The sequence below is a fragment of the Eumetopias jubatus genome, unplaced genomic scaffold (assembly GCF_037043125.1).
Source record: "Eumetopias jubatus isolate StellerSeaLion01/CBP00866 unplaced genomic scaffold, mEumJub1_p1.0 scaffold_13, whole genome shotgun sequence".
NCBI classification, from domain to species: Eukaryota; Metazoa; Chordata; class Mammalia; order Carnivora; family Otariidae; genus Eumetopias; species Eumetopias jubatus.
The window spans coordinates 108005087-108021306 of record NW_028274819.1 but is presented as its reverse complement, the minus strand read 5'-3'; the positions used below and the strand labels follow the sequence as shown (position 1 = coordinate 108021306).

The 16220-nt window shown below is 34.4% G+C and overlaps 1 protein-coding gene across 1 annotated transcript in view; it reads right to left on the bottom strand.

Moving 5' to 3' along the window:
• The window catches only part of CUNH11orf65 (chromosome unknown C11orf65 homolog), a 69752-nt gene that overhangs the window by 19341 nt on the left and 34191 nt on the right, over window positions 1-16220 (bottom strand). The window contains exons 4-6 of the mRNA XM_028105740.1: window positions 7422-7475; window positions 7088-7288; window positions 5511-5641 (exon numbers count right to left, since the gene is read on the bottom strand). Of these exons, the coding sequence (XP_027961541.1) occupies window positions 5511-5641; window positions 7088-7288; window positions 7422-7475 (386 nt within the window). The remainder of the gene's footprint in view (window positions 1-5510; window positions 5642-7087; window positions 7289-7421; window positions 7476-16220) is intronic.

Sequence of the window (16220 nt, the reverse complement as noted above, 5' to 3'; positions counted from 1 at the left end):
ACACACCCAAGAATATTATTCAGCCATAAAAAAATGAAACTGTGCCATTTGCAGCAACATGAATGGAGCTTGAGAGCATTATCGAAGTGAAATAAGTCAGAGAAAGATAAATACCGTATGATCTCACTTACATATGGAATCTAAAAATACACACACAAGCTCACAGATTAACAGAATACATTGGTGACTGTCAAAGGCAGTGGTGGTTGGGGGGTAGACAAAATGGGTAGAGGGGGGGTCACAAAAGTTTTTACCACTTTAATGAGGTATAGCTGATATATAGTAAACACACATATTTTAACAGAACTTGAAGAGTTTTGATATAAGTATACACCTGTGAATCCATCACTACAGTAAAAATGAACATATCCATCGCCCCCAAAGCTCCTTGGGGGGCTTGGTCATCCTGTCCTCCCTCATCCTCTCACCCTCATCTCCAGACAACTACGAATCTGCTTTGTGTATCTCCAGGCTTGTTCATATTTTCTAGCATTTTATGTAAACGGAATCATACAGTATGAACTCCTTTTTTTATTACTATGTTATGTTAATCACCATACATTACATCATTAGTTTTTGATGTAGTGTTCCCTGATTCCTTGCAGTATGAACTCTTTCTTGACTGGTTTCATTCAGCATTGTTATTTTGACATTCATCCATGTTGCTATGTGTAACAGTAGTTCATTCCTTCATATTGCTGAGTAGTATTTCTTTGTATAAATAATCACAATTTGTTTATCCAGCGACATTTGGGTTGATGGACATTTGGGTTGTTTCTGGGTTTTGGCTATTACAAATAAAGCTGCTATGAACACTCATATATACAATCATTCTGTGGACATAGGTTCTTATTCTCTTGAGTACATATCTAGGAGTGGAATGTCTGGGATGAATAGTAGGTATATATTAATTAGTAAGAAAACTGTCAAACTGGTTCCCAAAGTAGATGTAGCAGTTTGCATTCCCTCCGTATCTGTGCCAACAATTAGGCAGACTGAACCATTCTAGTGTATATATAGTGGTAACTCATTAAAGTTTTAGTTTGCACTTCCCTAATGACTAACGATGACAGTCATTACCTTACTTGTGCTCATTTGCTATCCATGTGTCTTCAATGATAGAGTGTTCAAATCTTTTGCTCATTTAAAATGAGGTTGTCTTACCAGTAAGTTTTGAGGGTTTTTAATATTCTAGATACAAGACATTAATTATATATAGTTTTTGCTAATGTTTTCTTCCTGTCTGTGGCTTGTCTTTTCTTCTCAGGATTTTATTTAAATTCCAGTTAGTTAAATACATGTAGCCTGTCTTTTTATTTTTTTAAACAATGTCTTTCAGAGAGCAAAAGCTTTTCACTTTGATGAAGTGCAATTTGACACCTTTTTCATATGTCATGCTCCTGTGTCCTATTTAAGAAATTTTTGCCAGAATCCAAGGTCACTAAGATTGTCTCCTTTGCTTACTTGTAGGTATTTTATGGTTTTAGCATTTACATTTAGATCTGTGATCTCTTTTGAGATATAAAACTTTACATATATGGTGTGAGAGAGAAGGGTAAAGGTTCATTTTTCTGCATTTGAATATTCAATTTGTTGAAAAGAATATCATTTTCCAATTATATTGCCTTGGCACCTTGTGTTAAAACTCATCAGTACACATGTGTATCTATTTTTCTCAATTCTTGATTCTGTTCCATTAATTTATGTCTATCTTTATGCTAATAACACAGTGTCTTGAGTATAGTAGCATTATAGTAAGTCTTGGAATCAAATAATGTAAGTTCTCCAAATTTTATGTTTCCAAAATTGTTTTGGCTAATCTAGTTCCTATGCATTTCCATGAAAATTTTCAAATTAACTTGTCAATTTCCCCAAAAATCCTACTCTAACTTTTGTGACTGAACTGAATGTACAGATCAATTTGGAGACAGTGGACATCTTAACAATATGGAGTCTTCTGATCTAAGACTGCCTTATATCTCATCATTTATTTAGGTCTTTTTAAAGTTCTCTTAGCAGTGTTTTGCAGTTTTTAGTGGACAGGTCATACAGAATTTTTTCTTCAATGTAGGCTTAGGTATTTCATTTTTTCTGATGTTACTGTAAACATATTTTTAAAAATTTCCCATTGTTTCTTGCTGAAATAATGGCAATACGGTTGGTTTCTGTATCTCACAATCTTGATAAACTCACTTAGTAGTTCCAGTAAGTCTGTGAATTCCTTAGGATTGTGTACCCAGTCAATCATGTCAACTGTGAATAAAGACTCTGAGATCTTCCTTTCCAATCTTAGTGTCTCCCTCCTCCCTCTTTCTTGCCTTATTGCACTCACTAGGACCTCCAGTAAAGAAGGGTTGAGAGCAGACATCCTTGCCGTGTTCCTGATCTTAGGAAGAAAGCATTCAGTCTTTCACCTTTAAGCTTCTGCATCTACTGAGATGGTTATATCCAACTTTCTTTCTAAGTCTGTGAGTACGGTAAATTGCATTGACTGATTTCCAAATGTTAAGCCAACCCTGTACTCCTTGGATAAACTCCATTTGTTTATGATGTTATTTACTATCCCGTATAGAGGTTCCTCAGAGATATTGGTTGTTATTTTCTTGTAATATCTTTTTTTAATAAGCCCCGAGTGATTTTTATATTGGGTAATACTTTATAGATATTGTTGGGACATATTCCCTCCTATTTCTGGAAATATTGTGTAGAATTTGTATTGTCTTTCTTAAATGCTAACTAGAATTCACTAGGAAATCCACCTGGGACTGGAGTTTTCTTTGTGGGATTTTTATAAACTCAACTTACAATTTAATAATTTAATAACTCAGATTTAATTGAATTTAAAAATTCAATTTCTTTAATAAATAGACCTATTTATGTTATTTTTATTTGTTTTTTAGTGAGTTTTGGTTTATGCCTTACAATGAATTGTTCTTTCACCTAATTTTTCAAATTTGTGGGCATTAAATGATTCATAATATATCATCTTAATGCCTGTAGGATTGGTAGTAATATCTTGCTTTTCATTTCTGACATTTCTGAATTGCATGCGTTCTTTTTAAAATTTTATTTAGAGGTTTATAAATTGTATTGCTCTTTTCAAAAGCAACAAGTTTTGATTTCATTCATTTTCTCTGGTGGTTTTCTATTTGCAATATTACTGATTTCTACTGTTATCATTTCCTTCCTTTTACTTGCTTTGGGTTTAATTTGCTCTTCTTTTATTGATTCTATGTTGGAAGCTTAGAGCACTGATTTGAGATCTTTCTTTTTAAATATCAGTATTTAATGCTATAAATTTCTCTGTAAGTACTGCTTTAGCTGCATCCTCAAATTTTTATGTTGTATTTTCATTTTCATTAAATCAAAGATATTGTCAAATCTCCTTTGTGACTTCTTCTTTGACTCATGGGTTATATAGAGGTATGCTATTTAATATCCAAATATTTGGAAGTTTTCCAGAAATTTTTGTTATTAATTCTATTCTATTTTTAATTACTTTTTAATTCCATTGTGATCAGAGAAGTTTCTTTGTATGATTTTAATTCTTTCAAATTTGTGGATGTTTGTTTCATGACCCAGAATATAATGTATCTTGGTGGATGTTTCACATGCACTTGAAAAGAATGTGTTTTCTCTTGATGGGTGCAGTGCTCTATAAATGCCAATTATGTCAGGCTGGTTGATAATTTGCTCAGGTCTCAGCTCCATCTTTACTAATTTACTGCCCACTTGTTCTATCAATTACTAATAAAAGGGTTTTGAAATCTCTGATTATAATTTTGGTTTTGTCTACTTCTCCTTTCAGTTCTACTAATTTTATTTTCATGTATTTCAAAGCTCTGTTACTAGGCAAATAAGTATTTAGGATTGTTATGTCCTTACGTATGGGCTTCTTATCCAGTCTGTCAATCTCTGCCTTTATTTGGGGTGTTCAGACTACCTACAATTAATATTATTATTGATATGATTGATTTTAGTCTTTATCATGCTATCTGCTTTCTATTTGTTCTGTTCTTTGTTTCCTTTCCTCTTTTTTCACCCTTCTTTTGATGTTTCTTTATGAGGCTATTTTACTTCCATCATTATATTATTATATATACATCTTTGTTCTTGTTCTTGTTGATTTTATGGTTGCTTTATGGTTTTTAATAATCACAGTCTACCTTTAAGCATATCATACCACTTTATATGTAGAATAAGGACCTTCTAGCAGTATATTTGCATTTCACCTCTCCCAATCTTTGTGGTATCATCATCATACATTTTACTTTTGTACTGTTTTGAGTTTATAAATGTCACAATACACTGTCAGTGTTTCTGCTTTAAATAGTAAATTACCTTAAAAATTTTTTTGAATTTTATTCAGTAATTGCATACGTATTGATGTTATTTTGTTATTTTGGAACAATTTATTTGTAATGTCAGAAAAATAAGCAATTATATTTTATTTGAAATGAAGATTTTCAATATAAGAGAAAAGGAATATAATTGTGGAATCAAAAATGTAGGTAGAACTGGATTGGCAATATCAACTCATTCCTTTACAGTTTTAATACCTATCTTTTCAAAATTGTAATAAAAAACATGTAACTTAAAATTTATCATCTTACCTATTTTTAAGTGTATATTTCAACAGTTGGTTAACTACCCTTTAAAGAGATTTAGTAAGAATAAAAGTCCTTTATATTTACTTACATAATTACCACTTTTGGAGTTCTTCACTCCTTATATAGATCCAGATTTCTACCTAGAAGCATTTTTCTTCTGCCAGAAAAATTTCTTGCAGTGCTGGTCTTCTATGATAAGAGAACTCAGCTTTTATTTGTCTGCAAAGTTATTCTTTTGCCTTCCTTTTCAAAAGATATTTTTGGTGAGCCTGTTGCTACTTTTTAATTTTTCTTCTCGTATGAGATCTATTTTCCTGTTTCTTTGCATGCCTGGTAATTGATTGTTATACGGTAGACATTGTGAATTTTATATAATTTGGGTACTGTTTTTTTTTTTTTTTTGTATTACTTTAAATATTTGGGAGGAATTTGTTCTGCATATGGAGTGAAGTAAACCTGTAAACAATTTGATGTTTTGGCTTGCTTTTAACATTTGTTAGACAGGTCCAGAATGACTTTTAGTGTAATCCATACAGGTCAGAGTCTTAGGGCAGAAAGAAGGGTTGAGAAGGGTATAGAGTGGGTCTGGAGGGCCAAATAAAAGTTATCTGATATATAAGGGTAAATGCTTATTTTTATATCTGATATTCCAATAGACTGTAATTTCTTTGGGGTCAAAGACAAAATGTCTTTCCCCATTTATATCCTAGAGATTAATAGTATCTCACACATAGCAGGCATTTGTTAAATGTTTGCTTTCTATATATTTTTAAAAACATAACTGTAATCTTACATTTTTCTTTTTAAAATAACATGTAGTTATTTTAGTAGTGATAGCATTTTTTAAAAAGAACTTAAAATAGTATATATTTAGTAAGTCTAACTATTTCATCAACTTACATTTTCCTCATCCATTCTATCTTTCTAATTTTTCTTTTCTTTTCCATATCTTGCCTTCTCTTCAGTTTAGAGAAATGGAATTCGATTTCTTTTTCTTCTCCCACCTCTACATTTTCAGTAGATACCCAAAACTATTGAGAAATGAAAAATGAATATACAAAGTGTTGAAATACTGATTGTGAGGTTATCTGGCTACAGAAAAGAATTTCTGTGAGTTCAGTGGGAATATGCCAAGGTAGAAATAGAGGAGCGAATAAACCCCTTTTAAGGTATTTCTTATTATGTCATGGGTGAGTGGCACATTGAGCTTTTGGAGGCACAAGTCACAGAAAGACTAACAAAGCACTAGTATAGTGAGGTACTTAAGAACTATTTGTTGAATGGATAAATGAATAGACATACTCCAGTATTGTTTTTGTTTTTCATAAGAACAGACCTTACCTACTCTTAGTGCTGTTGACTTTTGAAGACTCTAAATCTCAAGAAGTACAGGTACCCTTCAAGAACAAAGTCTCATCATTACATCCCAAGAGTTTGTGGTTTCCCTGTGTGACATGCTGTCCTAACTGGTTGCCTGTTTTCCTACTTCAAATTCATTCCCTCTCCTTCACCACATACATACACATTAAAGAACAAGAAGGAGAGTTTGCTATCCCCCGCAACCCTACGTATTTGTCCCTCTTAAAGCACTTATTTACTGCACTATACTGAAATATTCTTTTTACTTTTGACTCTCTCACAAATTAAAAGGAAAGATACTTGAGGGGAGGGACTATTTTATCTACCATTGTATCCCTAGCATTTATTACAATGCCTGACATATGGTTGGTATGCAATAAGATTTGTTGAATGAATGTATGAATTCACACCTTGATTATTTTCACTTGTCATACTTAGTGTACTTAATATACCAATTCTATAATCTGCCTACCAGAGATTGAGGACCCGAATGAAGACATGAGCCCAAATAGACATCTAGAGCTATACAGAACCTGATTATATTAACCTATAAAATGTAAGCTTACAAACATCCTCAGGTAGACATTATCTCCACAAAAAGGACATTAAACATGGTTGTCTATGGAAAAGTCCCTAAATCATATATATGTTCTAAGAACTATGTATATTTAAAATAATTCCATTCAATTAATGAAGACATGTTAAAGTTCCAAACACCATGACAATCCAAATGATTTCCCACCAGTCTCTGCTGTGACAAGCTCTATAAGAGAAAATGTCATATTTTTCTCAAGAATTCCCACCTCTAGTCCAAGGATTAATTAATATAGTGTCAACATTTTCAAATTTGCTTCGCTATAAAGATGAAAAACTCCTGAGTACCAGACAGTATCTAAAGATGACCCAGATCAAAGCTCATTACTAAAAGTAGAAGTAGAGAAAAAAAAAAAGATATATTTCTGATCTTGAAGTATTATTAGTAACCCTTGAGTAGTTAATGTCATCACTTTTTATCAGTTAAATCACCAAGATTTATTATTTTAAAATTAATTTTCAAGAAGACAAATGAGTTTCTAAATATATAAGATTCAAAATTATTAATATTTTTCTTTTCTTACTGTATCAGAGACAGGCCTCCAGCCATTGTTCTCTACACGACGATACCAGCCACTATGATCCTCTTCCTGAAGATCATCACTTTTACTATGAGATGTATATTTTGCTGGAAGTTTTGTATAATCTCTAGGGCTATTAGCACACAGATCTTCAATATGTCTATGAGTGAAAATTTTATAGTATATATCAGGTGGAAATTTAACCTGTATATGGAGAAGTTCAAAGGACCATTGTAATCTAATTACAAAAAAAGGTTTACATTTTAAAAATTTACATCTTTTAAATTTCACATAAATGTGCTTTAAAACTACCAAATAAGAATTCATCCATACTTACACCACCTAATCTGAATCGTACATGAACGCCAGCAGCAGCATCTAGAAGCTCTGCCTATAAAAAAATGTATTACTCTTCAACACTGTAGATATCAATTCACTACTTCTCACTCTATCATGTTAAAATAGTTGCTGAATATTGATTATTTATGAAATAGGTCAAATAAATAAACCTCAAATAATTATTTTTAAATTAAAAAATATTTTAAGATTTAATTTCTTATGGGCAGCCAATAAGTAAAACAGTTTTCATAACTGGAAAAATGATACTAAACTATGTTTACATTCTATGCAACATATAAGTATAAAAACCAACTGATGTTTTTCACAAAACAGAAATTTTACATAAGTCCTCAAATATATTATTTAATTTATTAAATTTAATAAATTTAATTAATATTATTGAATATTATTTTACAGGTAAATTCAGAGAAAAAATTATGATTGGCTAATTTGAGTTTAACACCAGATGACCTTTCCTAACTAGCTTTTGTTAAGTCAAAAATACATGTTTAAATTTTGTAAGAATTGTCTATAATTGGTCTTCTAAATTTTAGTGCCATGCACCAAATTCAAAGTAGAGGAAACAGTTTTGGGTTCTCAATCAGAAGACAGTTCAATCTTACCTCCTGATAATATTAAGTTAGATGAGAAAATACATGTTATCCTAAGTCATTCAGTCTGTAAAGCCTGAAAGACCACATGGAGTTTTGCACAATTTTCTCCTGACTAAAGAGTATATATATACATGCATACATATATAGGGTCACAGTTCAAACATGAAAAAATATGTTTTATGACAGGATCTAAAACTTATATTTATAAAATTCATAAAATTTATACAGGTGACACTTGAACAACATGAGTTTGAAGTGTGCAGGTCAACTAATATTTTTTTGTAGTACAGTACTGTAAAAGTAATTTCTCCTCCTTATGATTTTCTTAACATGTTACTTTAGCTTACTTTAATGTAAGAATGCAGTACATAATATATATAACATATAAAATATGTGTTAATTGACAATTTATGTTATTAGTAAGGCTTCTGGTCAACAGTATGTTATTTGTAGTTGACTTTTTGGAGAGTCTCAAGTTACACGTGGATTTTTGACTGCATGGGGGGGTGGGTGTCAGTGCCCCTATCCCAGTGTTGTTCAAGGGTCAACCGTATATAATTTTTAAGCAAAATTCATTACATATACACTTTTATTTCCACTAAAGTAGGCAAATCTTAAGGGTACAGCTTTGTGGATATTTTTCTCTTTCCTCTTTTAGTCAGTTAGGGTGAGAGGATGATCAAGTCAATCCAATCAGAAATTGGAAGTGGGTCAAACCTGGATTGCAGTTTTAGTAATCCATATCTGGTTTGTCCACTTCTAGTTTATCCCTGTTTCTCAGAGGTGGTCCTGGTAAGTCTCTATCCCCTCAACTATGAAAGTCTATAGGAAATTCAGGTGTACTTTTGGGAAGATTTGAGTTTACTTCTTTATCCTTCTACCATCTACAAACTTAAATGGGGAAGAGGTTTGGCTGGGTATTTGAGGCAGTTCCCTTCCTTTTAGCATGTCTTTGTCTCCCAAACTCATGGGAATTTTTATTTAGTAGAATAGTGTTATTTAAAGTGGACTTAGATTAGTTGTAAATACTCACTGCAAACTCTAGGGAAATAAAAAAAGAGTAAAAAAGAGGTATAATTGTTATGCTGAGAGGAAAGAAAATGCAATCATATAGGATGCTCAATTAAAACCAGAGAAGGCAGAAAAAGAATGTAATACAAAAAAAGAAAGAACAAGGACAAGAAGGGCACGTTCTGCATGGAGCACTGGGTGTTATGAACAAACAATGAATCATGGAACAGTACACCAAAACAAATTATGTAATATATGGTGATTAATATAATAAAAAAAATTAAAAAAAAAGAACAAGGACAAGAAATAGAAAACATTAACAAATATGTTAGATATCAATCACTATATTAAATGTCAATGGTCTAAATATACAAGGTAAAAGGCAGAGACTATAAACATAGATTAAAAAAATAAGATCCAACTGCATGTTGTCTATAAAAAAACATTTTAAATATAAAGACACAGATAGGTTAAAAGCAAAGTAATGGAGAAAGATATAACATATTAACTAACATTAATTATATGAAAACTGAGCAGGTATATTAATTTCAGAAAGAGCTGAATTCAGAGCAAGGAAAATTATCAGGGATAAAGAGGAGGATTACATGATGATAAAGTGGTCAATTCTCTATGAAGATATAACAATCCCTAAAGTATATATGCCTAACAACAGAGTATCAAAATATGTAAGGCAAAACCTGAAAGCACTACAAGAACCAAGAAATCCACTATTATAGTTGTAGAACTGAACACCTCTCTATCAGTAACTGACATATTCAGCAGACAGAAAAATAATTAAGTCCATTAAGAAACTGAACAACACTTGTAATCACCTGGACCTGACATTTCTAGAACACTTCATCCAACAATAGCAAATATACACTCTTCTCAAGCTCATATGGAACATTTACCAACAAAGAACATGTTATGGACCATAAAACACACCTTAACAACTGTAAAATAATAGAAATCATACAAAGCATGCTCTCAGACCCCAATGGAATTAAATTAGAAATCAGTAACAGAAGGATAGCTGAAGAGTCCAGAACTTGGAAATTCAACAATACACTTAGTAACAAATGGATCAAATAAGAAGTCTCAAGAAAAATTTAAAAATACTTTGACCTAAGGGAAAATGAAAATACAGCTTATCAAAATTCATGAAATGCACAGACAACAGTGCTTAGAGGAAAACTTATAGCACTGAATAAATATATGAAAACAAGCAAGACCTGAAATCAATAATCTGGACTTCCATCTTAAGAAACTAGGAAAATAAATTAAATCAAAAGTGAGCAGAAGTGGGGTGCCTGGGTGGCTCAGTTGGTTAAGCGGCTTCCTTTGGCTAAGGTCATGATCCCGGGGTCCTGGGATCGAGCCCTGCATCAGGCTCCCTGCTCAGTAGAGAGCCTGCTTCTCCCTCTCCCTCTGCCTGCCTCTCTGCCTACTTGTGCTCTCTCTCTCTGTCAAATAAATAAATAAAATCTAAAAAAAAAAGCAAGCAGAAGAAAAGAAATGATAAAAATTAAAACAGAAATCAATGAAATTGAAACAGGAAATCAATTGAGAAAAATCAAAGAAATTAAAAGCTAGTTCTTTGAAAACATCAATAAAATCAATAAGCTTCTGACCAGGAAAACTAAGAAGGAAAAAGAGAGAGAGGGGAGACACAAATGACTAATATCCAAAAAGAGGGGCTATCACCACTGATTCCATGGGCACTAAAAGGATAATTAATAAATATTAAGAAAAACTCTATGCCTACAAATATGATAGCCTATATGAAATGGTTCAAATGCCCGAAAGACACAACCTGACAAAACTCACACAAGCAGATATAGAAAATCTGAATAGACCTATTAAAGAAATGGAATCAATACTTAACCTTTCAAAAAAGAAAGCACCAAGCTTCGATTGGCCCAGTGGTGAACACTACCAAACATTTAAGAAAAAAATCGTATCCATTCTCTGCAATCTATTCCAGAAAACAGAAGCAAAGGGAACACTTCCTAACACATTCTGAGTCCAGCGTTATCCTAATACCAAAACCAGACAGAGACACTACAAGAAAGGAAAATTACAGACGATTATCTCTCATGAACATAGATGCAAAAATCCTCAACAAAATATTAGCAAGTCAAATTCAACAATGTATAAAAGGAATTATATACCATGACCAAGTGGGATTCATTCCAGGTATGCAAGGCCATTATCAAATTACAACAGGCTAAAGAAGAAAAATCATATGATCATATCAACAATGCAGAAAAAGCATTTGATAAAATTCAATACCAATTCATGATAAAAACTCTGACAAACTAGGAATAGAGGCAAACTTCCTCAATTTGACAAAGGATATCTACAATAAACACACCTATCATATTTATTGGTGAGAAACTGCATGCTTTCCTGCTAAGATCAGGAACAAGGCAAAGATGTCCCCTCACCCTTCCTATTCAACATCATATTGGAAGTCATAGCTATTTCAATAAGAAAAAGAAATAAAAGGTATACAAATTGAAATGGAAAAAAACCTGTCTTTTTTCACAGATAACATAATTGTCTATACTAAAAATTCCAATGAATCAATGAAGAAATTCCTGGCACAAGAAAGCAACTATAATAATGTTGGGGGATACTACATTAACATACATAAGTCAATTGCTCTCTTATATACCAGCAACAAACAACTGGAATTTGAAGTTCAAAACACAATGCCACTTATATTAACAACAAAAAAGTGAAATATGTAGGGTATAAATCTAACAAACTATGAAAATCTATATGAAGGAAACAACACTGTAATGAAAGAAGACCTATTTTTTAAAGATTTTATTTATTTATTTGAGAGAGAGATTAAGAGAATGAGTGGGAGGAGGGGCAGAGGGAGAAACAGACTCCTGCGGAGCAGGAAGCTCATCCCAGGACCCTGGGGTCATGACCTGAGTAGAAGGCAGATGCTTAACCAACTGAGCCACCCAGGCGCCCCATAAAAGAAGAACTAAATGAGAGATATTTAATGTACCTGGATAAAATGATTCAATACCGTCCAGGTGCCCACTCTTCTCAATCTATAGATTCAATGCAATCTCAGCCAAAATCCCACCAAGTTATTTTATAGATATGGACAAACTGATTCTAAACTTTATAAAAAATGTAAGAGAACTAGAATAACCAACATAATATTGCCATTTGCATAATATTGAAGGCGCATAACAAAATTGGTGGACCCATCTTTAAGATTTACTATGAAGCTGTAATAATCAAGTGTGGTATTAGCAAAAGGAAAGACAATGATAGGTCAGTGGAACAGAGAGACAGCCTGGAAATAGCCCCACGTAAATATAGTCAACTTATCTTTGATAAAAGAGCAAAGGCAATTCAATAGAGTAAGGATAGTCTTAAACAAATGGTGCTGGAAAAACTGGACATCCACAAGCAAAAGTTTAATTCCAATTCCAGTTAGTTAACATACAGTGTAATATTAGCTTCAGTTGTAGAATTTAGTGATTCAACATTTCTTCTTTGATTTCCCATTTGACCCATTTGTGATTTAGTAGCATGTTGTTTAAATTCCATGTATTTGTGGTCTTTTCACTTTTTTTCTTGTGGTTGACTTCTAGTTTCATAGCATTGTGATCAGAAAAGGTGTGTGGCATGACTTCAATCTTTCTGTATTTGTTGATGCCTATTTTGTGACCTAATATGTGTTCCACTCTGGAGAATGTTCCACATGCACTTGAGAAGAATCTGGTCCAGTTAGTCATTCAAAGCTACTGCTTCCCTGTTTATTTTCTGTTTAGATGATTTGTCCATTGATGTACATGGAATGTTAATGTTCTCTACTATATTATCAATGAGTTCCTTTATGTTTGTTATTGTTTCATATATCAGTGCTCCCATGTTGGGTGCATAAATATTTATAATTGTTGTATCTTCTTGTTGGATTATCCCTTTTATTATGAAATAGTGCCCTTGTTTACCTCTTGTTACAGTCTTTGTTTTAAAGTCTATTTGTCTGATATAAATACTGCTACCCCCTCTTTGACACTCATTTGCACAATAGATGTTTCTCCACCCTCTCACTTTCAATCTGCAGGTGTCATTGGGTTTAAAAGGAGGCTCCTGTATACAGCATATAGATGGATCTTGATTTTTTTATCCATTCTGACACCCTATGTCTTTTGATTGGAGCATTTAGTCCATTTACACTCAAAGTAGTTATTGATAGATATGTATATATTGGTATTTTATTACTTGTTTTGTGGTTGTTTTTGGAAATTTTCTCTGATCCTTTTTTATCTTTTTCTCTTTCATGTTTTGCTGATTTTCTTCGGTGATATATTTGGATTTCTTTCTCTATATTCTTTGCATGTTTATTAGTGGTTTTCAATATATGGTTACCATTAGGTTTGTATATAACTTCTTCAGATAGCAGTCTATATTATATTGGTGGTCATTCAAATTTGAATCCCTTCTTTTCTCTTCTCCTTCCCATATTTTAGGTATATGTTAATATATTTTACATTTTTTTATGTGAGTTCCTTGACTGATTTTTACAGAAATATTCATTTTTACTGCTTTTGTGTTTCCTGCCTTTATACCGTCACTTTTAGTCTCCACTTTCCAAAGAATCACTTTAATATTTCTTGCAGGGCTGGTTTAGTGGTCATGAGCTCCACTGGTTTTTGTTTGTCTGAGAAACTCTTCATCTCTCCTTCTATTCTGAATGACAGCCTTGCTGCATAGAGTATTCTTGCTTGCAGATTTTTCCCATTCAGCACTTTGAATATATCATGCCACTCTCTTCGGGCTTGCCAAGTTTCTGTTGAAAAACCTCCTGCTAGCCTTATGCGTTTTCCTTTATACTGGAGTGGTTGGGGGTGGGAGGGATGGGGTGGCTGGGTGATAGACATTGGGGAGGGTATGTGCTACGGTGAGCGCTGTGAATTGTGCAAGACTGTTGAATCACAGTTCTGTACTTCTGAAACAAATAACGCAACATATTTTAAGAAAAAAGAAAAAGAAGAAGATAACGGGAGAGGAAGAAAAGGGGAGTATGTCAGAGGGGGAGACGAACCATGAGAGATGATGGACTCTGAAAAACAAACTGAGGGTTCTAGAGGGGAGGGGGGTAGGGGGATGGGTTAGCCTGGTGATGGGTATTGAGGAGGGCACGTTCTGCATGGAGCACTGGGTGTTATGAACAAACAGTGAATCATGGAACACTGCACCAAAAACTAATGATGTAATATATGGTGATTAACATAACAATAAAAAAATAAAAAAAAGAAGTTAAGGACTTCTTTTGGCTTGCTGTTTTTTAAGTTTTTTTTTCCTTATCACTTTTTTTTAAAAGATTTTATTTATTTATTTGACAGAGAGATAGAGAGAGAGCACAAGTAGGCAGAGCTGCAGGCAGATGGAGAGGGAGAAGCAGGCTCTCTGCTGAGCAGGGAGCCCAATGCGGGGCTTGATTCCAGGACCCCGGGATCATGACCTGAGCCGAAGGCAGCCACTTAACTGACTGAGCCACCCAAACGCCCCTCCTTGTCACTATTTTTGCAAATTAAATATGTCTTGGTGTTGGCCTGCTTTTGTTGATTTTGATGGGAGTTCTCTGTGCCTCCTGTATCTGGATGTCTGTTTCCTTCTCCATATTAGGGAAGTTTTCAGCCATTATTTCTTCAAATAAATTTTCTGCCCCCTTTCTCTCTCTTCTTCCTTTGGTACTCCAATAATACAAATGTTATTACGTTTATTGGAGTCATTCAGTTTCCTGAGTCTATTCTCATGTTGCACAATTGTCTTTTCTCTCTTTTGTTCAGCTTCATTGCTTTCCATTACTTTGTCTTCTAGGTCATTAATTAATTCCTCTGCTTCTTCCAGCTTACTGTTCATTGCCTCAAGTGTGTTTCTAATCCTGTGTTTCACTCTTCTCTCCGATTCTTTTTTAACTCTTTTATGTCTGTGATAAGGGTCTCATTGATGTCTTATATTATTTTGAGTATCCTTATGATCATTGCTTTAAAATTCTCCATCAAGCATGTTACTTACATCTGTTTCAGTTAGATCTCTGGTGGTGGCCTTATCTTGTTCCTTCATTTGGGATAAGTTCCTCTGTATTCACATTTTGCCTAAGTCTCTGCCTTCTTCTCTGTGTTAGAAAAGCCGGTTATGTCTCCTGCTCCTGAAAGTAATGGCCTTATGAAGAAGAGGTCATATAGTGTCCAGGGACTGGTACTTCAGGGAATATCTCCACTGTGTGCTGTGTGCATTCTGCTGTTGTGTTCTCTGCTCTATCCTTTTTTTTTTTTTTTAAAGATTTTATTTATTTGACAGAGAGAGACACAGCGAGAGAGGGGACACAAGCAGGGGGAGCGGGAGAGGGAGAAGCAAGCTTCCCGCTGAGCAGGGAGCCCGATGTGGGGCTCGATCCCAGGACCCTGGCATCATGACCTGAGCCAAAGGCAGACGCTTAACGACTGAGCCACCCAGGCACCCCTCTGCTCTATCCTTTAAGCCAGTCGTCTACAGAGGCTCTCCTTGCTTGCTGTGGGAAGTGTTTGGTCCCTGGCTTGAATGTGGCGAGTTTTAACTAGGTGTGCTCTGGTCTGCTTCTGAAATGAGACCTATTATCACCTCCACCAGAACCGAGGCCCTGCAAAACTCTCTGGTACAGAGGCGTGGTATGAGCAGGAGTTTGTGCTGGTCTTCTTGGGGAGAGGTCCACCACACTAGGACTGAGGCAAGTGTGACTGAGAAGGGCAGTTCCACCAGGGCCAGGAGTGGTGGTGGCATAGGACTTGGTGCATGAAAGTTAGGCAGCCAGCATCAGTGCTGCACTACTTCCCACAGGTGGCTCTGTGTTTATGCTGAGGGGCAGGGTTGGGAAATGGTGTTGGCCAGCTCCTCTGTTCCCAGAGAGTTGTGTCTGTGAATGCTGCCTCTGAGGGACACACTCTGAGAGAGCAAATAATCACCCCGAGTGCCCTAGGTGTTCTTAAGATTGTTGTTTCCAAGCTGTCTGCTCCTGGGATGTTTGCCCGCTTTCTCTCCAGGAGTAGGGCAGTGCCCTCCAGGCTCTATCCCAGCCAAGCCTGCTGACCTTTAAAACTCCAGATTTTATTAAGCCCTGCTGGTTACAAGAACCCACAAAATTCAGTCCCTCT